Here is a 26,393-nt window from a genome sequence, read left to right as displayed (position 1 = left end):
AGCAATTTTGTCTTGGATGATACATCCGCTGACCAAGACTTTAGCCAAAGAGCTCTGCGCGCCACAATTGCAAACCCTGAATTTTTCGCCGCTAATCTAGCTAATTGCAAAGCGGCATCTAAAACAAAAGAATTAGCCAACTTAAGTGCGTGAACTCTGTCCATAACTTCCTGATATTGAGTCTCTCTACTGAGCGACTTTTCTAGTTCCTCGAACCAGAACCACGCTGCTGTAGTGACAGGAACAATGCACGAAATGGGTTGCAGAAGGTAACCTTGCTGTACAAAAATCTTTTTAAGCAAACCCTCCAATTTTTTATCCATAGGATCTTTGAAAGCACAATTATCCTCGATAGGAATAGTAGTGCGCTTGTTTAGAGTAGAAACTGCCCCCTCGACCTTAGGGACTGTCTGCCATAAGTCCTTTCTGGGGTCGACCATAGGAAATAATTTCTTAAATATAGGAGGGGGGACAAAAGGTATGCCGGGCTTCTCCCACTCCTTATTCACTATGTCCGCCACCCGCTTGGGTATAGGAAAAGCGTTGGGGTGCACCGGAACCTCTTGGAACTTGTCCATCTTGCATAATTTTTCTGGAATGACCAGGTTGTCACAATCATCCAGAGTAGATAACACCTCCTTAAGCAGTGCGCGGAGATGCTCTAATTTAAATTTAAATGTCACAACATCAGGTTCAGCCTGTTGAGAAATTTTTCCTGAATCTGAAATTTCCCCATCTGACAAAACCTCCCTCATGGCCCCTTCAGATTGGTGTGAGGGTATGACAGAGCAATTATCATCAGCGCCCTCCTGCTCTTCAGTGTTTAAAACAGAGCAATCACGCTTTCTCTGATATGCAGGCATTTTGGATAAAATATTTGCTATGGAGTTATCCATTACTGCCGTCAATTGCTGCATAGTAATAAGCATTGGTGCGCTAGAAGTACTAGGGGCCTCCTGCGTGGGCAAAACTGGCATAGACACAGAAGGAGATGATGTAGAACTATGTCTACTACCTTCATCTGATGAAACATCTTGGGCAATTTTACTATCTGTGTCAGTACTGTCCTTACTTTGTTTGGACGCTATGGCACAATTATCACATAATTTTGAAGGGGGAGACACATTGACTTTCATACATACAGAACATAGCTTATCTGAAGGTACAGACATGTTAAACAGGCTTAAACTTGTCAATAAAGCACAAAAACCGTTTTAAAACAAAACCGTTACTGTCTCTTTAAATTTTAAACAGAGCACACTTTATTACTGAATATGTGAAAAAGTATGAAGGAATTGTTCAAAATTTACCAAAATTTCACCACAGTGTCAGCATTCAAAGTATTGCACACCAATTTTCAGAGCTTTAACCCTTAAAATAACGAAACCGGAGCCGGTTACAGTTTTAACCCCTCTACAGTCCCAGCTACAGCCTTTGCTGCGACTCTACCAAACCCAGGGGGGAATACGATACCAAAAGAAGCCTTCTAGGAACTTTTCCAACTACTATCAGATCCTCACACATGCATCTGCATGTCTTGCTCTCAAAAGTAACTGCGCAGTAATGGCGCGAAAATGAGGCTCAGCCTACAACTGGGAAGGCCCTTCCTGACTGGAAAGGTGTCTAACACAGTGCCTGACGTTAAAAAACGTTCCCCAAGTTTATAAGTGTGAATAACAAGCATAAACATGTATAAAATGCCCAAATAAAGCAATCGATTTTGCCCATAAAAGTGTCTACCAGTTTTAAAGCCCATATTAAGCCCTTTATTCTGTTTGAGACTAAGAAAATGGCTTACCGGTCCCCATGAGGGGAAATGACAGCCTTCCAGCATTACACAGTCTTGTTAGAAATATGGCTAGTCATACCTTAAGCAGAAAAGTCTGCTAACTGTTTCCCCCAACTGAAGTTACTTCATCTCAACAGTCCTATGTTGAAACAGCAAACGATTTTAGTTACTGTCTGCTAAAATCATCTTCCTCTCAAACAGAACTCTTCATCTTTTTCTGTTCAGAGTAAATAGTACATACCAGCACTATTTTAAAATAACAAACTCTTGATAGTAGAATAAAAAACTACAACTAAACACCACATACTCTTAACCATCTCTGTGGAGATGTTGCCTGTGCAACGGCAAAGAGAATGACTGGGGTGGGCGGAGCCTAGGAGGGACTATATGGCCAGCTTTGCTGGGTCTCTTTGCCATTTCCTGTTGGGGAAGAGATATTCCCACAAGTAAGGATGACGCCGTGGACCGGACACACCAATGTTGGAGAAATTGAAGGGGGAGAGAGGGATGGGCCGTTGTACTACAGAAAGGGGGTGGCATCGGGGTGAGGGCTCCCTATGTAATTATTACTTGGAGGGGGGAGATGGGGGGATACTACACTATAGAAAAAAGTAAATTTATGCTTACCTGATAAATTAATTTCTTCTATGGTAAGACGAGTCCACAGATTCATCCTTTACTTGTGGGATATTATCCTTCTGCTAACAAGAAGTGGCAAAGAGCACCACAGTAGAGCTGTCTATATAGCTCCTCCCTTAGCTCCACCCCCCAGTCATTCGACCGAAGGTACAGGAAGAAAAAGGAGAAACTAAAAGGTGCAGAGGTGACTGAAGTTTAAATCAAAAAAATATAAGCTGTCTTAAAATGACAGGGCGGGCCGTGGACTCGTCTTACCATAGAAAAAATTAATTTATCAGGTAAGCATAAATTTACTTTTCTTCTATAAAAGTAAGACGAGTCCACGGATTCATCCTTTACTTGTGGGATACAATACCAAAGCTACTAGACATGGATGAACGGGAGGGACAAGACAGATGGTCAAACAGAAGGCACAAATGATTGAAGAACTTTTCTCCCAAAAATAGCCTCCGAAGAAGCAAAGGTATCAAATTTGTAAAATTTGGAAAAGGTATGAAGCGAAGACCAAGTCGCAGCCTTACAAATCTGTTCAACAGAAACATCATTTTTAAAAGCCCATGTGGAAGCCACCGCTCTAGTAGAGTGAGCTGTAATCCTTTCAGGAGGTTGCTGTCCAGCAGTCTTGTATGCCAAACGGATGATGCTTTTCAGCCAAAAGGCAAGAGAGGTAGCTGTGGCTTTTTTACCTCTACGTTTTCCAGAATAGACAACAAACAAAGAAGATGTTTGACGGAAATCTTTGGTCGCTTGCAAGTAAAACTTTAAAGCACGAACCACGTCCAAGTTGTGCAATAGACGCTCCTTCTTGGAGGAAGGATTAGGACACAGAGAAGGAACAACAATTTCCTGATTAATATTCTTATTAGTCACAACCTTAGGAAGGAATCCAGGTTTGGTATGCAAAACCACCTTATCAGCATGGAAAACAAGATAAGGCGAGTCGCATTGCAATGCAGATAGTTCAGAAAAGCCGAAGAGATAGCAACTAAAAACAGAACTTTCCAAGATAGAAGCTTAATATCTATGGAATGCATAGGTTCAAACGGAACCCCTTGAAGAACCTTAAGAACTAAATTCAAACTCCATGGTGGAGCAACAGGTTTAAACACAGGCTTCATTCTAACTAAAGCCTGACAGAACGACTGAACGTCTGGAACATCTGCCAGACGTTTGTGCAGTAGAATTGATAAAGCAGATATCTGTCCCTTTAAGGAACTAGCTGATAGCCCCTTCTCCAATCCTTCTTGGAGAAAGGACAAAATCCTAGGAATCCTGATCTTACTCCATGAGTAGCCTTTGGATTCGCACCAATAAAGATATTTACGCCATATCTTATGATAAATTTTCCTGGTGACAGGCTTTCAAGCCTGAATCAAGGTATCTATGACCGACTCAGAGAACCCCCGCTTGGATAAGATCAAGCGTTCAATCTCCAAGCAGTCAGTCGCAGAGAAACTAGATTTGGATGCTGGAACGGACCTTGAATCAGAAGGTCCTGTCTCAGTGGCAGAGTCCATGGTGGAAGAGATGAAATTTCCACCAGGTCTGCATACCAAGTCCTGCGTGGCCATGCAGGTGCAATTAAAATCATCAAAGCTCTTTCCTGTTTGATTCTGGCAATCAGACGAGGAAGGAGAGGAAATGGTGGAAACATATAAGCCAGGTTGAACAACCAGGGTACTGCTAGAGCATCTATCAGTACTGCCTGAGGATCCCTTGACCTGGACCCGTATCAAGGAAGTTTGGCATTCTGACGAGATGCCATCATATCCAATTGTGATGTGCCCCATTGCTGAATCAATTGTACAAACACCTCCGGATGGAGTTCCCACTCCCCCGGATGAAAAGTCTGACGACTTAGAAAATCCGCTTCCCAGTTCTCCACTCCTGGGATATAGATTGCTGATAGATGGCAAGAGGGAGTCTCTGCCCATTGATTTATTTTGATAACCTCTATCATCGCTAGCGAACTCTTTGTTCCCCCCTGATGATTGATATATGCTACAGTCGTGATATTGTCAGACTGGAATCTTATGAATCTGGCCGACGCCAGCTGAGGCCATGCCTGAAGCGTGTTGAATATTGCTCTCAGTTCTAGCATATTTATCGGGAGGAGAGCCTCCTCCTGAGTCCACAATCCCTGTGCTTTCAGGGAATTCCAGACTGCACCCCAGCCCAATAGGCTGGCGTCCGTCGTCACTATGACCCACGCTGGCCTGCGGAAACACATTCCCTTGGACAGATGATCCTGTGACAACCACCAAAGAAGAGAGTCTCTGGTCTCTTGGTCCAGATGTATCTGAGGGGATAAATCTGCTAATCCCCATTCCACTGTTTGAGCATGCAAAGTTGCAGTGGTCTGAGATGCAAGCGAGCAAACGGAACTATGTCCATTGCCGCTACAATTAAGCTGATTACCTCCATACACTGAGCCACTGACGGGCGAGGAATGGACTGAAGAGCTCGGAAGATGGATAAAATTTTTGATTTCCTGAACTCTGTCAGAAAATTTTTCATGTCCACCGAATCTATCAGAGTTCCCAGGAAAGGAACTCTTGTGAGAGGGATAAGTGAACTCTTTTGTACGTTAACCTTCCACCCGTGAGATCTTAGAAAAGCCACCACGATGTCCGTGTGAGACTTGGCTAGTTGGAAAGTTGACGCCTGGATTAAGATATCGTCCAGATAAGGCGCCACATCTATGCCCCGCGGCCTTAGAACCGCCAGAAGGGACCCTAGCACCTTTGTGAAAATACTGGGAGCAGTGGCCAACCCGAAGGGAAGAGCCACAAACTGGTAATGCTTGTCCAAAAAGGCGAACCTGAGGAACTGGTGATGATCTTTGTGGATAGGAATGTGTAGATACGCATCCTTTAAGTCCACGGTGGTCATATATTGACCCTCCTGGATCATTGGCAAAATAGTCCTAATGGTCTCCATCTTGAAGGATGGGACTCTGAGGAATTTGTTTAGGATCTTGAAATCCAAAATTGGTCTGAAGGTTCCCTCTTTTTTGGGAACCACAAACAGATTGGAGTAGAACCCTTGCCCCTGTTCTGTTTTCGGAACTAGGCAGATCACTCCCATGGTATATAGGTCTTCTACACAGCGTAAGAACGCCTCTCTTTTTGTCTGGTTTACAGACAATTGAGAAAGATGGAATCTCCCCCTTGGGGGAGAATCATTGAAATCTAGAAGATACCCCTGGGTTACTATTTCTAAAGCACAGGAGTCCTGAAGTCTCTTGCCCACGCCTGAGCGAAGAGAGAAAGTCTGCCCCCTACTAGATCCGGTCCCGGATCGGGGGCTACCCCTTCATGCTGTCTTGGTGGCAGCAGCGGGCTTCTTGGCCTGTTTACCCTTGTTCCAAGTCTGGTTAGGTCTCCAGACTGACTTGGATTAAGCAAAATTCCCCTCTTGCTTTGCGGCAGGGGAAGAGGTAGAGGGACCACCTTTGAAGTTCCGAAAGGAAAGAAAATTATTTTGTTTGGTCCTCATCTTATTCGTCTTATCCTGAGGAAGGGCATGGCCTTTCCCACCAGTGATATCTGAAATGATCTCTTTCAGTTCAGGCCCGAATAGGGTCTTACACTTGAAAGGGATGGCTAAAAGCTTAGCTTTTGATGACACATCAGCAGACCAGGACTTAAAGCCATAACGCTCTAAAATGGCAAAACCTGAATTCTTCGCCGCTAATTTAGCCAATTGAAAAGCAGCATCTGTAATGAAAGAATTAACTAGCTTGAGAGCCCTAATTCTATCCAGAATATCATCTAATGGGGTCTCAACCTGAAAAGCCTCTTCCAGAACCTCAAACCAAAAGGACGCTGCAGTAGTTACAGGTACAATGCACGCTATAGGTTGGAGAAGAAAACCTTGGTGAACAAATATTTTCTTCAGAAGACCCTCTAATTTTTTATCCATAGGATCTTTGAAAGCACAACTGTCCTCGATAGGTATAGTTGTACGCTTAGCCAGGGTAGAAATAGCTCCCTCCACCTTAGGGACCATCTGCCACGAGTCCTGCACGGCGTCAGATATGGGAAACATTTTCTTAAAAGTAGGAGGGGGAGCGAACGGAATACCTGGTCTATCCCACTCCTTAGTAACAATTTCCAAAATCCTCTTAGGGGCCAGAAAAACATCAGTATAGGCAGGAACCTCTAGGAATCTGTCCATTTTACACAATTTCTCTGGAACTACAATAGGGTCACAATCATCCAGAGTCGCTAAATCCTCCCTGAGCAATAAGCGGAGGTGTTCTAGTTTAAATTTAAAAGCCGTCCTATCTGAATCTGTCTGAGGGAACATATTTCCTGAATCAGAAATCTCTCCCTCAGCCAGCAAATCCCTCACTTCAGAACATTGTGAGGGTATATCGAATATGGCTAATAAAGCGTCAGAGGGCTCAGCGTTTGTTCTCACACCAGACCTACTGCGCTTCCCCTGCAACCGAGGCAGCTTAGATAAAACCTCTGTCAGGGTAGTATTCATAACTGCGGCCATATCTTGCAGGGTGAAAGAATTAGACGCAGTAGAAGTACTTGGCGTCGCTTGTGCGGGCGTTAACGGTTGTGACACTTGGGGAGAATTAGATGGCAAAACCTGATTCTCTTCTGACTGAGAATCATCCTGCGACATACTTTTAGTAGCTAAAATATGTTCTTTATAATTTATTGACCTTTCAGTGCATGAGGGACACATTCTAAGTGGAGGTTCCACAATGGCTTCTAAACATATTGAACATTGACTTTCCTCAATGTCAGACATGTTGAACAGGCTAGTAATGACTACAAACAAGCATGAAAACACTTCATTTAGTGAAAAAAATAATCTTAAAAAATGGTACTGCGCCTTTAAGAGAAAAAAAGCATACACGTTCTGCAAAACAGCCTAAACATGCACCAAATTTTTCAAAATTTTGTATGTAGACACAATATAGGTAGTTAAGATTGCACCACAACATTTTTTAACAATTAACCTCTTAATTTGCAAACCGGATTGAAAATAGGCCCAGATCCGGAAAAAAACACTCTCAGCACCTTGCCACAGCCCTGCTGTGGCCCTACCTGCCCTCAGGGATCGAAAATGTGGGGTAAAAGTTCGATTTGGCCCAAAACATACACCAGGGCCCTCAGAAGTTAGAGCTTGCTGCTTGCTGATAAAACTAACTGCGCATCTGAGGCCCGAAAATAGGCCCCGCCCATCTCACTTGATGTCTCCACAGCCTTAAAGAACCGCACCAGAGCGGTTATAACTAGCCATGTGGGTTCTGAGACCCAAAAGTTAAGCCATGTGTGCTTAATAAAGTTGCCCAAAACGTTATTGCCCACAAAAACCATTAAAGCACTCCCAAATCAAAAAACATTTTCTCACAAACATTTGCAATTCAGTGTCAACCATATTTGTAATTGGCCCCATATGCAAGCTAAGTAATGCCCTTCTTTTAGCTATAGGATTACTGCTTACCCTTACCCTTCTGGGTATAATGTCAACCTTTCTGAAATACACAGTCTCTCCAGAAAAATATGACTGAACATACCTCACTGCTGCATAGCACGAAACCATTCCTCACACTGAAGTTTCCTCAGCCTCTGTGGGAAAAGCAATGGATCTTAGTTACAAATGCTAAGATCATCATCCTCCAGGCAGCAGTCTTCATCCATCTGCTGCCTAAGAGTAAATAGTACACACCGGTACCATTTAAAATAACAAACTCTTGCTTGAAGAAATTAAAAACTAATATTTTATCACCTCTTTCACTTTACCCTTCCTAGTACTTGGAGTAGGCAAAGAGAATGACTGGGGGGTGGAGCTAAGGGAGGAGCTATATAGACAGCTCTGCTGTGGTGCTCTTTGCCACTTCCTGTTAGCAGGAGGATAATATCCCACAAGTAAAGGACAAATCCGTGGACTCGTCTTACCTTTATAGAAGAAATAATAATAATTATATATATATATATATATATATATATATGAAAAATATTTATAAATTAGGTACTGGCAGATAGCTGCCAGTACCAAAGATAGATGCCATGGTGGGGGGTTAGAGAGCTGTTTGGGAGGGATCGGGGAGGTGGGAGGGTTGAAAAAGGATCACTACACCGCAGAAAGAAAAAAAAAAAAGGATAGATAGGGATCAGTGGGTGTACAGCTAATATTAACCTTACAAGCAACCTGATTAATCATGCTGGAAATAATAGAAGTGTGGTGCGCAGCTGCAATAAGCGGCATTCTAACTACCAAAAACAATGGCAAAGCCATGTGTTTTCTGCTATTTCTGATCAAAGGGGATCCCAGAGAAGCTTTTACAATAATTTGTGTCATGATTGCACAAGCAGTATCTAAATAATATCAGTGAGAAACCCAAAGTTGTTTTTTTTTATATGATCGCATTTTGCAGGGAAATGGTGGCATGAAATATACCAAAATGGGCCTAGTTCAATACCTTAGGTTGTAGTAAAACAAATTCACCGCATTTGGCGTTGAAATTGTGGCATCAAATAGCCTAGTGAGTGTAGAATGTGGAGGGCTTGACATCTATGTCTTTACGTTTTGCACATGTGGGGTTCCTCTGTGTTTATTTTTCTTTCAGGCGCCTTAATATAAGAACCTGCAGTGACCTTAAGATCCCCATAAGAAGAGCCACTCAGTGGCGGCATAAAAAAACAGTGCAGGTTGGGTTCTCTGCAGCTGGAACGGTTTACGAATTAATATATTATACCATGTGCATCCTACAAATTGAGCAAAAAGAGTATTCTCGCAAGACCAACCAATAATAACTAGGTCATTTAAACAGAGTGTGGTTAGATGACATTACATACCCAAATCATGAAACTAAATTGATGCCAAAGAAACGCTGTGCCTTCCAGATAACCCTGGAGGCCACTCTTGGACCTCATATGAAAACATAAATGTAACTAAAGAAGTCACCTACTGAGAATATAGAGACCACTCTTGGGTCACCCGTAGTGAGTCTCTATTTTCTAACTTGATAGGGTGCAGAACAATTAAACGTAGACTAAAAACTTCTATAAAACTAATAAACTGGGGTTTAAATAAAGTAATATAAGTACTAGAAATAGTTCCATATGTAGGAGGACTGTGTAGCGGTATAAATTGGGAAAATTAATTCATGCAGGCTATGTTTTGAGCAGAATTGTGAGACCATTGTGATCTGCCCCAGATCCTGGTGATTGATATGGGAAGTGAGTTATTATATTCTGACCCCGAATGGCGTATTCAGTAATGTAAGGCATTGTGACCCAACATACTTCTCTGAACTAGGACAAAACCTCACAGGTAAAATAAATGACTGATCGGCGGGGTAGTGTGGGTTATATTAAAGGTCATCAATGCCAGTCACTTGCCAGATAGGTAAAGGTAGGGATAAGAAAAGTGTTTCAGGAGGCAATTGCCCATGGTTGTAGGGTTAATTTCCGATGTGGCACTTTATCCTGATCATTATCAGTTCTCGAATGAATCCACACCCTTAGCTCATAAAAACATAATTTATGCTTACCTGATAAATTTATTTCTCTTGTGATGTATCGAGTCCACGGATTCATCCTTACTTGTGGGATATTCTCCTTCCCTACAGGAAGTGGCAGAGAGAGCACCCACAGCAGAGCTGTCTATATAGCTCCCCCCTTAGCTCCACCCCCCAGTCATTCGACCGAAGGCTAGGAAGAAAAAGGAGAAACCATAGGGTGCAGTGGTGACTGAAAGTTTAAAAATAAAAATATATATGCCTGTCTTAAATAAACAGGGCGGGCCATGGACTCGATACATCACAAGAGAAATAAATTTATCAGGTAAGCATAAATTATGTTTTCTCTTGTAAGATGTATCGAGTCCACGGATTCATCCTTACTTGTGGGATACCAATACCAAAGCTTTAGGACACGGATAAAGGGAGGGACAAGACAGGGACCTTAAACGGAAGGCACCACTGCTTGTAGAACCTTTCTCCCAAAAATAGCCTCCGAAGAAGCAAAAGCATCAAATTTGTAAAATTTGGAAAAAGTATGAAGCGAAGACCAAGTCGCCGCCTTACAAATCTGTTCAACAGAAGCCTCATTTTTAAAAGACCATGTGGAAGCCACAGCTCTAGTAGAATGAGCAGTAAGTCTTTCAGGAGGCTGCTGTCCAGCAGTCTCATAGGCCAAACGGATGATGCTTTTCAGCCAAAAGGAAAGAGAGGTAGCCGTTGCCTTTTGGCCTCTCCACTGACCAGAATAAACAACAAACAATGAAGATGTTTGACGGAAATCTTTGGTTGCTTGTAAGTAGAACTTTAAAGCACGAACCATATCAAGATTGTGCAACAGACGTTCCTTCTTTGATGAAGGATTAGGACATAGAGAAGGAACAACAATCTCTTGATTGATATGCTTATTAGAAACAACCTTAGGAAGAAAACCAGGTTTGGTACGCAAAACCACCTTATCTGCATGGAAAATAAGATAAGGGGAATCACACTGTAAAGCAGATAGCTTAGAAACTCTTCGAGCCGAAGAGATAGCAACTAAGAACAAAACTTTCCAAGATAGAAGCTTAATATCTATGGAATGCATAGGTTCAAACGGAACCCATTGAAGAACTCTAAGGACTAAGTTTAGGCTCCAAGGCGGAGCAACAGGCTTAAATACAGGCTTAATTCTGACCAAAGCCTGACTAAAAGTTTGAACGTCTGGAACATCTGCCAGACGTTTGTGTAGTAGAATAGACAAAGCAGATATTTGTCCTTTTAGAGAACTAGCTGATAATCCCTTCTCCAAACCTTCTTGGAGAAAAGACAATATTCTAGGAATCCTAATCTTACTCCACGAGTAACCTTTGGATTCACACCAATAAAGATATTTGCGCCAAATCTTATGATACATCTTCCTGGTGACAGGTTTTCTAGCCTGAATCAGGGTATCAATGACCGACTCAGAGAACCCACGGTTTGATAGAATTAGGCGTTCAATCTCCAAGCAGTCAGATGCAGAGAAACTAGATTTGATTGCGAGAACGGACCTTGGATTAGAAGGTCCCGCCTCATTGGCAGGGTCCACAGTGGAACTGAGGACATGCCCACTAGGTCTGCATACCAAGACCTGCGTGGCCACGCAGGTGCTATCAGAATCACCGAAGCTCTCTCCTGCTTGATTCTGGCAACCAGACGAGGGAGGAGAGAAAGCGGTGGAAATACGTAGGCCAGATTGAAGGACCAAGGTACTGCTAGAGCATCTATCAGTACCGCCTTGGGATCCCGGGACCTGGACCCGAAACGAGGAAGTTTGGCATTCTGACGCGACGCCATCAGATCCAATTCTGGTGTGCCCCATAGCTGAATAAGCTGAGCAAATACCTCCCCAGGATGAAAAGTCTGACGACTTAGAAAATCCGCCTCACAGTTCTCTACTCCTGGAATGTGGATTGCTGAGAGATGGCAAGAGTGATCCTCTGCCTATCGGATTATTTTGGTTACCTCCATCATCGCTAGAGAACTCCTTGTTCCTCCTTGATGATTGATATAAGCTACAGTCGTGATGTTGTCCGACTGAAACCTGATGAATTTGGCTGCAGCAAGCTGAGGCCACGCCTGAAGCGCCTTGAATATCGCTCTCAGTTCTAGGATGTTTATCGGAAGAAGAAATTCCTCCCGAGACCATAAGCCCTGTGCTTTCAGGGAGTTCCAGACTGCACCCCAGCCTAGCAGGCTGGCATCTGTTGTTACAATGAGCCACTCTGGCCTGTGGAAGTACATTCCCTGAGACAGGTGGTCCTGAGACAACCACCAGAGAAGAGAATCTCTGGTCTCCTGGTCCAGATGCAGTTGAGGAGATAAATCTGCATAATCCCCATTCCACTGTTTGAGCATGCATAGTTGCAGTGGTCTGAGGTGTAGGCGGGCAAAAGGAACTAATTCCATTGCCGCTACCATGAGTCCGATTACCTCCATACACTGAGCCACAGATGGCCAAGGAATGGAATGAAGAGTTCGGCAAGTGGTTAAGAGTTTTGATTTTCTGACCTCCGTCAGAAATATTTTAATTTCTACCGAATCTATCAGAGTCCCTAGAAAGGAAACTCTTGTAAGAGGGAAGAGAGAACTCTTTTTTATGTTCACCTTCCACCCGTGAGATCTCAGAAAAGCCAACACAATGTCCGTGTGAGACTTGGCTAGCTGAAAAGTCGACGCCTGGATTAAGATGTTGTCTAGATAAGGCGCCACTGCTATGCCCCAAGGTCGTAGAACCGCCAGAAGGGACCCTAGCACCTTTGTGAAAATTCTTGGAGCCGTGGCTAACCCGAAGGGAAGAGCCACAAACTGGTAATGCCTGTCTAGAAAGGCAAATCTGAGAAATTGATGAAGATTTCTGTGAATAGGGATGTGAAGATACGCATCCTTTAAGTCCACGGTAGTCATATTGACCTTCCTGGATCAGAGGTAGAATAGTCTGAATGGTTTCCATCTTGAATGATGGAACTTTGAGGAACTTGTTTAGAATTTTGAGATCCAAGATAGGTCTGAAAGTTCCCTCTTTTTTGGGAACCACAAACAGGTTTGAGTAGAACCCTAGCCCCTGTTCCTCTTTTGGGACTGGGCGGATCACCCGCATGGTAAGAAGATCTTCTACACGGCGTAAGAACGCCTCTCTCTTTGTCTGGTTTACAGACAATCGAGAAATATGAAATCTCCCCCTTGGAAGGGAGTCTTTGAATTCCAGAAGATATCCTTGGGACACAATTTCTAAAGCCCAGGGATCGTGAACATCTCTTGCCCAAACCTGAGCGAAGAGAGTCTGCCCCTACTAGATCCGGTCCCGAATCGGGGGCTACCCCTTCATGCTGTCTTAGAGGCAGCTGCAGGCTTTTTGGCCTGTTTACCCTTGTTCCAAGCCTGGTTAGGTCTCCAGACTGACTTGGATTGGGCAAAATTCCCCTCTTGCTTTGTAGCAGAGGAAGCTGAAACGGAACCACTCTTGAAGTTCCGAAAGGAACGAAAATTATTTTGTTTGATCTATCCTGAGGAAGGGCATGACCTTTCCCTCCAGTGATGTCTGAAATAATTTCTTTCAGTTCAGGCCAGAATAGGGTCTTTCCTTTGAAAGGGATGTTCAAAAGTTTAGATTTAGATGACACATCAGCAGACCAGGACTTAAGCCATAACGCCCTGCGTGCTAAAATGGCAAAACCTGAATTCTTTGCCGCTAATTTAGCCAGCTGAAAAGCGGCATCTGTAATAAAAGAATTAGCCAACTTAAGGGCCTTGATTCTGTCCATAATCTCTTCTAATGGAGTCTCCATCTGAAGAGCCTCTTCTAGAGCCTCAAACCAGAAAGCAGCTGCAGTAGTTACAGGAACAATGCACGCAATAGGTTGGAGAGAAAAACCCTGATGAACAAAAATTTTCTTCAGGAGACCCTCTAATTTTTTATCCATAGGATCTTTGAAAGCACAACTGTCTTCGATAGGTATAGTTGTAAGCTTAGACAGAGTAGAAATAGCTCCCTCCACCTTAGGAACTGTCTGCCACAGGAGGGGGAGAGAACGGAATATCTGGTCTATCCCACTGCTTAGTAATAATATTCACAATCCTCTTAGGGACTGGAAAAACATCAGTGTAAACAGGAACCTCTAAGTATTTATCCATTTTACACAATTTCTCTGGAACCACTATAGGGTCACAATCATCTAGAGTCGCTAATACCTCCCTGAGCAATAAGCGGAGGTGTTCAAGCTTAAATTTAAAGGACGTCATATCAGAATATGTCTGAGGAAGCGTCTTTCCTGAATCAGAAATTTCTCCCTCAGATAACAAATCCCTCACCCCTACTTCAGAGCATTGTGAGGGCATATCAGATACGGCTACTAAAGCGTCAGATGGCTCAGCATTTTTTCTAAACCCAAAGCTGTCCCGCTTTCCTTGTAAACCAGGCAGTTTAGATAAAACCTCTGTGAGGGTTGTATTCATAACTGTGGCCATGTCTTGTAAAGTAAAAGAATTTGACGCACTAGAGGTACTTGGCGTCACTTGTGCAGGCGTTACTGGTTGTGACATTTGGGGAGAGCTAGATGGCGAACCCTCATTTACTTCTGACTGAGAATCATCTATTGCTCTATTTTTAAGTGCTAATATATGTTCTTTATAGTTTATAGACATATCAGTACAATTGGGACACATTCTAAGAGGGGGTTCCACAATGGCTTCCAAACATATTAAACAAGGATTTTCCTTGGTGTCAGACATGTTAAACAGGCTAGTAATGTAACAAGCAAGCTTGGAAAACACTGTAATCAAAGTAAAAAATACTTAGAAATAAAACGGTACTGTGCCTTTAAGAGAAAAAAAGCTGCACCAGTTCTGCAAAACAGTGTAAAAAAGCAGTAAACTTAACAAAATTTTTACAGTAGCATTATAAAGACTTAGTAACTTTGCACAGCTATGCAAATAAACAATTAACCCCTTAATGGCAAAAACGTATTGAAAAAACGTTAAACCCAGTAAAAAAGACTTTCAGCACCTTGCCACAGCTCTGCTGTGGCTCCTACCTGCCCTTCAGAACAATTTGTGAGGAAAAAAAACTTCTTTAACAGCCCTCACAGCAGGAAACTCAGGAGAAGCAGTGATATGTCTCAGAGGAAAGGAAACTGCGCAACTGAGGTGCGAAAATAGGCCCCTCCCACCTAACTCAATGTTTTGAGGCCTATCAGAGAAACACCAGAGTGTCTCTTAATTAACCATGTGAGTTACAAAACTCAAAACCAAGCCACAATGACCCCTTTAGTCCCTTCAAAAAACGTTATAAATGCATCAATAAACAAAACGTTTTTTCCTAACAGTGTCACCAGCCCTTTAGTCCCTTCAGAAAACGTTATAATTGCATCAATAAACAAAACGTTTTTTCTTAACAGTGTCACCAGTAACTAATGAGCCCTTCAAGCAAGCTGAAATTCCTATTAAAATGTCTGAATACAGCTTACCCTTCCCTCATGGGGATATTGCCAGCCTTTTCTAGAATTAACACAGTCTGTCTAGAAAAATATAGACTGAACATACCTCATATGCAGCTTAGCCTGCAAACTGTTCTCCCAACTGAAGTTTTCCAGTACTTTTCAGGCCTTGTGAGAACAGCAGTGGATCTTAGTTACAAAGTGCTAAGATCATAATCCTCCTTGCAGAAATCTTCATCCCTTTTCTGCCAGAGAGTAAATAGTACACACCAGTACCATTTAAAATAATAAACTTTTGCTTGAGAAATAAAATACTAACATTATAGTCATCACATAGCTCTTTGCCCTTCCTAGCAGTTAAGCAGGCAGAGAGAATGACTGGGGGGTGGAGCTAAGGGGGGAGCTATATAGACAGCTCTGCTGTGGGTGCTCTCTCTGCCACTTCCTGTAGGGAAGGAGAATATCCCACAAGTAAGGATGAATCCGTGGACTCGATACATCTTATAAGAGAAATATATAAAAATATATAAAAAAAAGGGGGGGATGAGTGGTAGACATATTCACACTGAACAGTTGTGGTAGTAATCTATCTAGATGGGAGTACCACTTCTTAATCTATCTATGCGCCACTTAGATTGCGGATTATGGGGCAAGTGTTGATGTGTACTTGTAGGATATACCTACCCTAATATAGAATAAGCATTGCAGTAAAATATGTATTGGGAGAAAACTGTAAAAAGAGCAACACAAAGATATATAACAATGCACCAGATTGAAAGTTATTTAAGAGTGTAATTGCTAGGAAACTGTAATTGGTTGTCCCCTTAATGGAAACTGGGCATACAGCCGGCCAAAGTAATATCCAGGTCCCTTAGTACCGAACCCAGAAGGGTCTCAGATCGGCAGATTTTCAATCTCAGCGGAACGTCATTGATTGGGACCAAAGTAAGGTAAATGATAGTCTCACATATAACCGAGGGTTGAACGGGTTCTTGATGTAGATAAATTTTAGCCCACTCCTCTACGACTCGCCAAACTTTCATGTCCTTGCCAGAAAAAGTTACGCCGGTAGGTGTTTGGGGGCGTTGTACCACCTGAAAGCTTGAGGGGGTCAGACCCGCGATCTAAGAAAGGCACTGCAGGCTGGAGAAAACATAGTAACCAGACTTCCCCCCTCTCAGTATGCTCAGCAGGCTCCATTGTTGTGGGGTGCGATAGATAAAAACCCACTGCGACTTGTTCTCCCGGGCCAATTTTAGCAGCGCTGTGGTCATCTGGAAGGCATTGCAGGGAAATAAGGCTGCCGTTGTCAAAATGGTCCTGTAGGGGCCTCTTAGTTTCGCGGAACTCGCGTGAAAGAGTGTATGCAGTCCGATCGCCCAGAGAGCCCGTTGTGCATTCTATGGCAGCCCAGCACGACTGTCCAGGCAAGTTGCTTGTTTGGTTCACGATAGAGGCGGTAGAAGTGGTGTCATCTGTCGGGACTTCAGGTTTCTCCTGACCGCCTCCTCTCAAGTTGGAATGTGAGCCACTATATTTCTCTGTTTCCAGCCCAGGGACGTTGTCTGTACTACAGTCCTGCAGAGGTAGTTTGGCTGTGATCTTGAGGCGCAATAGGATTAAGGACAGGTCATGCTCCAATTCCTCAAAGTATTCGACAATCACTTATGTTATGGAAGTTTCCCATCTAGCAACCGCCTCCATATTAGCAGTGTCCTGTAGTGCGACCGTAAAAAGTTGTAGCTTATATCCAGTAATTAGACGAGTGTCTATATTTAAGTAACTCTTGAAATGATCAGTGAAACAGTTTCATAGCAGCATAGAAGCCGCTCATACCCCGGTTTATTACTTGCGGGGGGGTGTTGAGATCCTCCACAAGGGTAGCCGCAGGCCTCAACGCTTCAGATTAGTTTTCTGGTGTGGAAGTCAGCACATTTGTGGTATCAAAATGTTCAGCTGAGTGTATAGAATCCACTCAGTAATATATGCAGATGAAATGGCTTCATAGACAACTAATATTTGACAATTTATCAGTTCTCCCCATGCAGCAACCAATTTTGCAACCATTCAAGGTGCCGCCTGAAGACACGCCGTATGCACATATTTTATAAAATACATTTAATTACATTTTTCAGGAGTTTCAGCATTAACACGTTTTTGCGCAACAGTTTCTATTATTGATAAAAAAAAAAATTTAGCTTGTGGAATTTGGAAGGGATTCCACATATTAAAGGGACATAATACTCATATGCTAAATCACTTGAAACTGATGCAGTATAACTGTAAAAAGCTGACCGGAAAATATCACCTGAGCATCTCTATGTAAAAAAGGAAGATATTTTACCTCACAATTTCCTCAGCTCTGCAGAGTAAGTTCTGTGTAAAAAGTTATACTTAGCTGCTCCCAGCTGCAGGTAAAAAAAAAATAAAAAAATGAAGAAATGAACAGCAGCCAATCAGCATCAGCAGTGCTGAGGTCATGAACTCTTACTGTGATCTCATGAGATTTGACTTAACTCTCATGAGATTTCATAGTAAGCTTCCTTTACCTGATTGGTGAAATAATATGAGAGTTCACGAGGCTCATCCTTTCAGCTGTCCCAGGACAGACACACTAAAATGCTGCTTAGAAATCCTTTACAATGGGAGCTGGCTACTGAGGAACTTTTGAGATAAAATATCTTTCTTTTTTACATAGAGATGTTCAGGAGATATTTTCTAGTCAGCTTTTTACAGCTATACTGCATCACTTTCAAGTGTTTAAACATTTGGGTATTATGGCCCTTTAACTGTTGTCTAGTCCATAAAAAAGTGCACAGGTATTATTTACTTTTCGGCATGAAATATACTAAAATAGGCCTAGGTCAATACCTTGGGTTGACTACTTAAAAAAGATATATAGTTTTGATAGGTAAATAAAAAAACCAAAAAAAAAACCCAAAGGCTCTATTTCTGTTTAAATGGAGTGATAGCAAAAATGCTAAAAATTCTCAGGTATTTTGGGCAAATTCTACTCTGGAATTCCCGGAAGTAACGGGGTTAAACACTATCAAACAGATTATATACATTAGATAAATAAGTGATTAATAAACAGTAGAGGACAATGATCCACCTCTTTATGGGAAGACAATATTTCTGTAAGTATTATTAAGTCCACAGCTGACTGTCAGATCTGTCACATACATCAACATTGTTGTTAAAGGAAAGGTAAAGTAAAGATTAGACTTTCAAAAGTGAGGCAGAACATATCTACAAAAATCCTCAGACTTTAATGGTGATTTTCTTAAGAAAATGATAAGATACTTTTTTGTAGAGGATTGTAGTTGACCCCTGTATGCTCTATTTGAATCATGAAAGAAAAAATCTGGGTTTCATGTCCCTTTAAGAGATGCAATGTCTTACATCATGTTTGATATCATTCACATATCTCCTTGAAGTAGCACCAGTGACCAAGGATTGTTTATGTGTATTTAAAACATAAGAATTTAGGACCTGTCACTGTAAAAACAAAAGATCACACACAATGAAGAAAACTGTCAAACCTGTTTCATGCTTTAAAGGGGCACTAAATCACAGACATGACAATTTTCTGGCGTAATAAAACTGGAAAATATATGTCCCTTCAGCACAAAGAAAAAAACTAAACTTATTTAAAAGGTACATGAAGCCCCAAGAGACATAGAACATGTCATATTAAACAATTTTCCAATTTGCTTCCATTATCAAATTTGTTTCATTCTCTTGGTATCCTTTGTCAAATGAGCAGCTAGCGGAACACATCTGGTGAACCAATGACAAGAGGCTTTTATGTGTAGCCACCAATCAGCATCTAGCTCCTGAGCCAACCTAGGCATGCCTTTCAACAAAGGATATGAAGAGAATGAAGCAAATTAGACAATCTGAATCACGAAAAAAAATTTGTTTCATGTCCCTTTAAATGCTCCTTTACCTTTCTTTTTTTATTTGAAATATAGATATATATATGAAGGAACAATTTCCCATACATTTAATACTCTGCAGCAGGTATAACAAGTCATTATGAATACATTACAGTTTCATGTAGAAGTCACAATTGAATAAAACATGTAATAAAGTTTTATAATATGATTGTAATTATCGTGGAACCCTCACACATTTTCCTCCCACTCACATCTAAAAACTTGCGTGTTTTATCAAGTTGTTTCTCCAATGCCAGATTTTTTTGTCGGAGGTCTTCTAAATGTGCATTCTTCTCCTGTTCCAGTTCCAGATATCGATTCATTTGTTCCTCTAGTTCAGCTTCTATCACCTTCATGTGCTTGTGGAGGTCACATGAGTCCTTTTCAGCTTGTCGCTGAACCTCTATTTTTTCATTCAAGAGCTTCTCAGTCTCCTCTAACAATTCTGTTTATGGACAAGATTACATGAGATTTAGAACATAAGATTTTCTGTAGGTCTTTGATTCTCTAAAAGATTAGATGCTCACAAGTTGAGAAATATATTGGATTTTATAAAATTATAAACATAAAGATGTTGGATTTTTTGTTATACATCTAAAAACTGGCTTTAATAAAAAAAAAATATATAATTTTTTTTAAATTCAATTATAACAGCATGACAAATTTATACTTTGTAGAAAATTAATGGCAGGATTACAATCCACTGTAGATGTGGAAAATGTAAACTCCCTGATATTTGTTCATTATATTTTAAATTACAATACGATTACACCTCCACAGGGTGAAAATACTGATTTTTGCTTTGATCCAATCTTAATGTAGTATTCTGTTTCAATTTATAATTGTAAAAACACACAAGCACAAAGTTATTTAAAAGTATTTTAAACTTAATACATATATAAATTCAAATAAAAATGTTTTATATTATATTGATGCCATTTTATTTCGGTGCGATTTAAGTTATTCAATAACTGACATGTGGCATGTATATCAAATAAATGGCCATCTATAAAAGTGTTTTGAGACTATATGTGATAAAGGTAAATTATATGAAATTAAAAATATACAACTTGTACAATGTCAATTATATAAATCCAATATTTTTCTTAACAATCTTGTGGACAAAATCATACTCTCTTTCACCCAGTCCACCGGGTGTAAATAAATATATAAAGCCTTTATGCTTTATGAACTGCAAACTTTCACCTTGTGTTGTTACAGGGAAAGAGAACCTTCACAAAGATGATTAATGAGAAATAGGCAAATGAAAGAAAATCACAAAGATGCAAAACGCAATTTTCTTGTCGCTATTTCCTGCCTCATACCATCATCTTAAAAGCAAGGCAACATTTACTAAATAAATAATTAGGTAACAATACATTAAAGACTAATTAAAAGTATAAATTTCAATTTCACCACAAAGAAACGGAAACAAAAAATAATTTTTTTGTGTCTGTGGTTATATTTTTAATTGATAAGATGATGGTTATTCATATTTATGGATTTGCATGTTAGTAACAGTGCACAGAAAAGAATAGGAAATCCCAGACTACCGTTCCTTGTTTAAAGGGACTAAAAGGATAATGAAAGAAGAAGTAAATCAGAAGAATTTATAAAGCAGTGCGAGTTAATAGATGTTAGAGGAAAATCAAAACGCAGAAGCCCAAAAGCCATTGATTAATCCATATCAAATCTGTGTAATTTCCACCCAATTAACACTGGCCATGCGGGATACAAACACACCTTCTTTGGGAGCTGCATCGACTGCAGCATCTACTAAGCCTAGGAGAACAGAAAACAAAACAATGGCAGAGTAATTGACATGCCTTCCACAGTGTTCTAGACATGTGACAATACGGAAATGCTAGAGCAGCTGAGTAACAATATGGCTGAATTATGACAAAAAGCAAAATGATGACAACCAAGCAAACCATTTAGTGATAAGGGAGGGGTGTTTAATGCTACAGACCCAGAAAAACTCCAGCAAACGAATGATTGCACCAGCAGATTTATACGTGACCATCTACTTGCCTTGTATGCTCCCTTACCTGTTCTGGATGATGTTCTTGGAAAATTGTTCATATTTTTTTATATGTATATTAAAAAAAGCAAAATCAAGTACAAGAACAAAACAAACGTCTATGGGGTGTAGTAAATAAATAAATATACAAAATAAAAGAATGATTCTTTTTTCCATCTAAGCAAAAAGAAACAAACCACAATGTCTCTTTTTTTGTAAAATGTGCAGCTAATTAATTTATGATATAAGAACAGAACTGGCAAATCTATTTTATATTAAGTGATGTACAGACTTAAAAATCAGAAAGACCCCTCCCCCCGAAGACACTGCACAAAATAATTTGACTTACAAACAAAACAGAGAATATTGAGGTTACCAGACCTCCAAGCATTAGATATTTGACAGGTCTATCAACTTAGCAAAGTAGGTTATAAAAAATAATATAAATAGTTCACTATGATAAAGCAGAGGGTGCCGTCTTAAAGGGAGTGGATTCTAAATCTACAGCAAAACATTGTCTTTGTCACTAAAAAGGTTTTTAAAGAATGATTTTTTACAACTTATTTTCTCATCATTCTTTATTCAAATCAAGTCTTTACCAATATTTCTTTAAGGTGTTAATAAAAAAAAAATCTACTTTTAAATATATATTAATTACCCACAAATTCATAGCAAAACAATTTACAAAAATGAAGAGACAGTACAAATGAATAGCATGAATATAAATTTGCTTCATTTGTCATAAAATACGTTCCTGCTGTCTCCTTTGGTCAATAATTACACTGGTAACTTCCTAAGGTAACTTACTTTTTTTTTTGCGTATTTGTATCAAATTAAAAATGTATTGTCAAAATCTATTCATATGTTTAGAAATATAACACAGTTAAAAAAAAACAGTATCATCTGTTGTTTTTAACCAAAGAAATAATACATTAATGCTAAAAAAAAACCATAATGTCAACAATATAAACAAACATATGTAATATGTGTTGCTTTACAACTCAGTCATATCTGTATAATTCTTTGAACTGTAGCACAGGATCAAATTAAGTTAATCTATAAAAGTTTGAAACGCCAGCATGACATGACAATTTACAATTACATTTTAAAGACACCAAGGTGATGTCATTTCTTTAATTTAAAAGGACCATAATAATGATAATACCCAAATGTTTAAACACTTGAAAGTGATGCAGCATAGCTGTAAAAAGCTGACTAGAAAATATCTCCTGAACATCTCTATGTAAAAAAGAAAGATATTTTACCTCAAAAGTTCCTCAGTAGCCACCTCCCATTGTAAAGGATTTCTAAGCAGCATTTTAGTATGTCTGTCCTAGGACAGCTGAAAGGATGAGCCTCGTGAACTCTCATATTATTTCACCAATCAGGTAAAGGAAGCTTACTATGAAATCTCATGAGAGTTAAGTCAAATCTCATGAGATCACAGTAAAAGTTCATGACCTCAGCACTGCTGATGCTGATTGGCTGCTGTTCATTTCTTCATTTTTTATTTTTTTTTACCTGCAGCTGGGAGCAGCTGAGTATAACTTTTTACACAGAACTTACTCTGCTGAGCTGAGGAGATTGTGAGGTAAAATATCTTCCTTTTTTACATAGAGATGCTCAGGTGATATTTTCCTGTCAGCTTTTTACAGTTATACTGCATACGTTTCAAGTGATTTAGCATATGAGTATTATGTCCCTTTAAGCAAACTTGACTCTGCATTTATGTAATGCAATTATTCTGTGCTGTAAATATCAACAGAAAGTAATGTATCATTATGTGAGTCGTTAGGTGTCTAACAGTGTCAGATTATTATAGAATGACACCGCCCTGTAATAATCTTTGAACATGTGGTTATGCATGAGACACAATCAATGACACAAAATATAATAAAAACCATTATAAAGATACATACGTTGCTCAGCAGGTGATGCATCAGCCTTTAAAGCATTTTTCTGTCGGGAGAGCAACTCCCTTTCCTCTTGAATTTGCTGTCGTTCCTGCTCAAATTCCTGTAATCTGTTACCTGTACTTAGAAGCTCCTGTTCAAGATGCCTGATAAGATCTGTTTTTTCCTGCATTTGCTTTTCAAGAAAGACTCTCTCTTCTGTATATCCATCGAGGAGGCCTGTAAAGCACAAAGAAACAATGCTATAAAAACAACATGTACTTTCCTCTTATTTGCAAATCCTCAAGCATTCAAATGTATTATTACCAGGTTTACTAAAGCACTCAAATTCATTATTTTCGTATTGACAGGCACCAGTGTATTCAGCTGCTTGCAGACAGTACAACAGAACAGTTTAACTTCAAACCTTGAAGACTTTTCTTATTTCAATAGCCAATCAAGTCTCTAACTGTAATAGCATCAAAGGGTCATTATAGTCACTATCAAAAGGGGTTCAGTGAATTATATCTTAGACTTATCTAGGGAGAATAATTTGCCTGTTCAATACACTGCTTGGCTTAGCAGTACCTGCAGAATGTTACAGCTTTTCCATTTTCCAAGTTAGGAAGTCTAATGTCTCTATTTATTGTTCTATACAGGTGAAGGCTGCACATGAAAATGATCCAGCTCAATATCAGTCATGTGACAAGTCATCCCAGCACTCACTGTTGTGTATTAAAGGGATATGAAACCCCAAATTTTCTTTTTGTGACTGAGACAGAGCAGACCATTTTAAAAAAAGTTTCCAATTTACTTTAATGATCAAATTTGCTTCGCTCCCATGATATTCTGTGTTGAAGAGATAGCTATGTAGGAATCTAGGGCACTACATGGCAGGAAATAGTGCTACCATCTAGTGCTCTTACAAATGGATAACATTCTTCTATATAGTACTGCAGAAATGGGCCAGCTCCTATGATACATCCTTGCTTTTCAACCAAAGATACCAAGATAATAAAGAACAATTGCTAATAGAAGTACATTAGAAAGCTGTTTAAAAAACGCATGCGCTATCTGAATCATGAAAAAAAAAATGCGGGGTTTCATATCCCTTTAACATCATATCAAGGGAAGATTGCGTGGTGCACTTAAAAAAAAGTTATCACTAAAGCAATGTTTTTGCAAAAATACTTATGCATTGCATTTCAAATTCAAGGTTTAATTCCATTTAAAGAAACTGTAGAAACCAATTTCCATTTAACTGCATGTAATAGACGCTAGTATAAATTAGAATATACACAGTACTGATCTAAAAATCCAATATAAAACCTTTTAAAAACTCTAGATTCTCCCAATTTAGCACTGTTGATGAGGTTAGACTGGGACACCCACTGGAATGGGCTGAGAAAGCAGGAAGAGCAGATACTTCCCCCTCCACTGCATATGAAACGACCCATTATACAAACAGGAGACCTCAGTATACATATAAAACTTTGGGGCTTGGTTAGGAGTCTGAAAATTAGCACAATGTTATTTAAAATGAAGCAAAACTATACATTTTTACAACATAATTCCCAGATGGGCTATGTAAATGGATCACCTAAAAAATATCTATGCAAAGAAAAATCTATTGTACAATGTCCCATTAAGCTGAGAACAAAGCACTCAAACTGGCTACTTAACCGAGGGTGTTAATGAACTGTTGCCCCTTTGCCAACCCATGCAAAACTATGCCAATAACATTTTACATTTGAAATGCACTTAAATAATTTCTATTTTGGTTAGGTCTTTAAAAAAACACTGCACAATTTATGATATATACTAATTATATATATATATGAAATATGTCCATTTAAGAAACATGCATTCATTAAGCACAAAGATTAAAAGAATACTAAACTCTCTGAGACTGCTACTATTTTAGCACGTTTATAACTGTCCCTAATTGGCCTTAGCAGTGTAGATGAGATAAGAACAGGCTATTTAACAAAAGATAACTTAGTTACAACATGGGGTTCACGGTAACTGTATAGAAACTAAAATCTAATGCATACCTTTCTAAAGCATAGCTTATTTATTATTTGGTTCAGAATGAGATGGGTAAAATAAAATCAATTTGCACGCTTTACAGTTAGACTTTCAGTTTGCATGTATATTTTAAGCAACGTTCAAGGTCATTTTTCAATTTTCATGCTTCTGAAGTAAGTCACATACCTCTGTTCTGCCCTAAGCTGGATTCCCTTCCTATTTTTAATTACTGTTTTATATTTAAGCAATACAACGTAGCGTGTTTGCAGAATAACTTTTCCATTTACAGGAACAAAAAAGAATATAGGTTACACCCATGCTGTTATCCTATAAGGGTATTGATGAGATGGGGTCTGGGGATGATATGGTTATGAACTTGAGTGGGGTGGAGGGAGGCAGGGAAATTGACCACATGTTTTTCTGTAGTCCTCTTCTAGCAAGATGAACCTGTCTGTCTAGGCAGAGATCTGATAACACCCCAAGCTCAACCCATTTTAATAGGTTGTGACTTCAAAACACAAAAACATAATTTATGCTTACCTGATAAATTTATTTCTCTTGTGATGTATCGAGTCCACGGATTCATCCTTACTTGTGGGATATTCTCCTCCCCTACATGAAGTGGCAAAGAGAGCACCCACAGCAGAGCTGCCTATATAGCTCCCCCCTTAGCTCCACCCCCCAGTCATTCGACCGAAGGCTAGGAAGAAAAAGGAGAAACCATAGGGTGCAGTGGTGACTGAAAGTTTTAAAAGAAAAATATATATGCCTGTCTTAAAAAACAGGGCAGGCCGTGGACTCTATACATCACAAGAGAAATACATTTATCAGGTAAGCATAAATTATGTTTTCTCTTGTAAGATGTATCGAGTCCACAGATTCACCCTTACTTGTGGGATACCAATACCAAAGCTTTAGGACACGGATGAAGGGAGGGACAAGACTAGGACCTTAAACGGAAGGCATCACTGCTTGTAGAACCTTTCTCCCAAAAATAGCCTCCGAAGAAGCAAAAGTATCGAATTTATAAAATTTGGAAAAAGTATGAAGCTAAGACCAAGTCTCCGCCTTACAAATCTGTTCAACAGAAGCCTCATTTTAAAAAGCTCATGTGAAAGCCACAGCTCTAGTAGAATGAGCAG

The 26,393-nt window shown here is 39.9% G+C and overlaps 1 protein-coding gene across 1 annotated transcript in view; it reads right to left on the bottom strand.

Annotated features, from left to right (window-relative positions):
- Positions 1–26,393, bottom strand: part of AKAP9 (A-kinase anchoring protein 9) — an 894,005-nt gene that overhangs the window by 288,805 nt on the left and 578,807 nt on the right. Inside the window, exons 23-25 of the mRNA XM_053715709.1 lie at positions 23,251–23,463; positions 21,055–21,093; positions 19,524–19,756 (exon numbers count right to left, since the gene is read on the bottom strand). Coding sequence (XP_053571684.1) covers positions 19,524–19,756; positions 21,055–21,093; positions 23,251–23,463 — 485 coding nt within the window. The remainder of the gene's footprint in view (positions 1–19,523; positions 19,757–21,054; positions 21,094–23,250; positions 23,464–26,393) is intronic.

This window comes from Bombina bombina, chromosome 5 (assembly GCF_027579735.1).
Source record: "Bombina bombina isolate aBomBom1 chromosome 5, aBomBom1.pri, whole genome shotgun sequence".
NCBI lineage: Eukaryota > Metazoa > Chordata > Amphibia > Anura > Bombinatoridae > Bombina > Bombina bombina.
The sequence above is the reverse complement of the archived record's forward strand: the minus strand, read 5'-3'. Positions and strand labels throughout refer to the sequence as shown.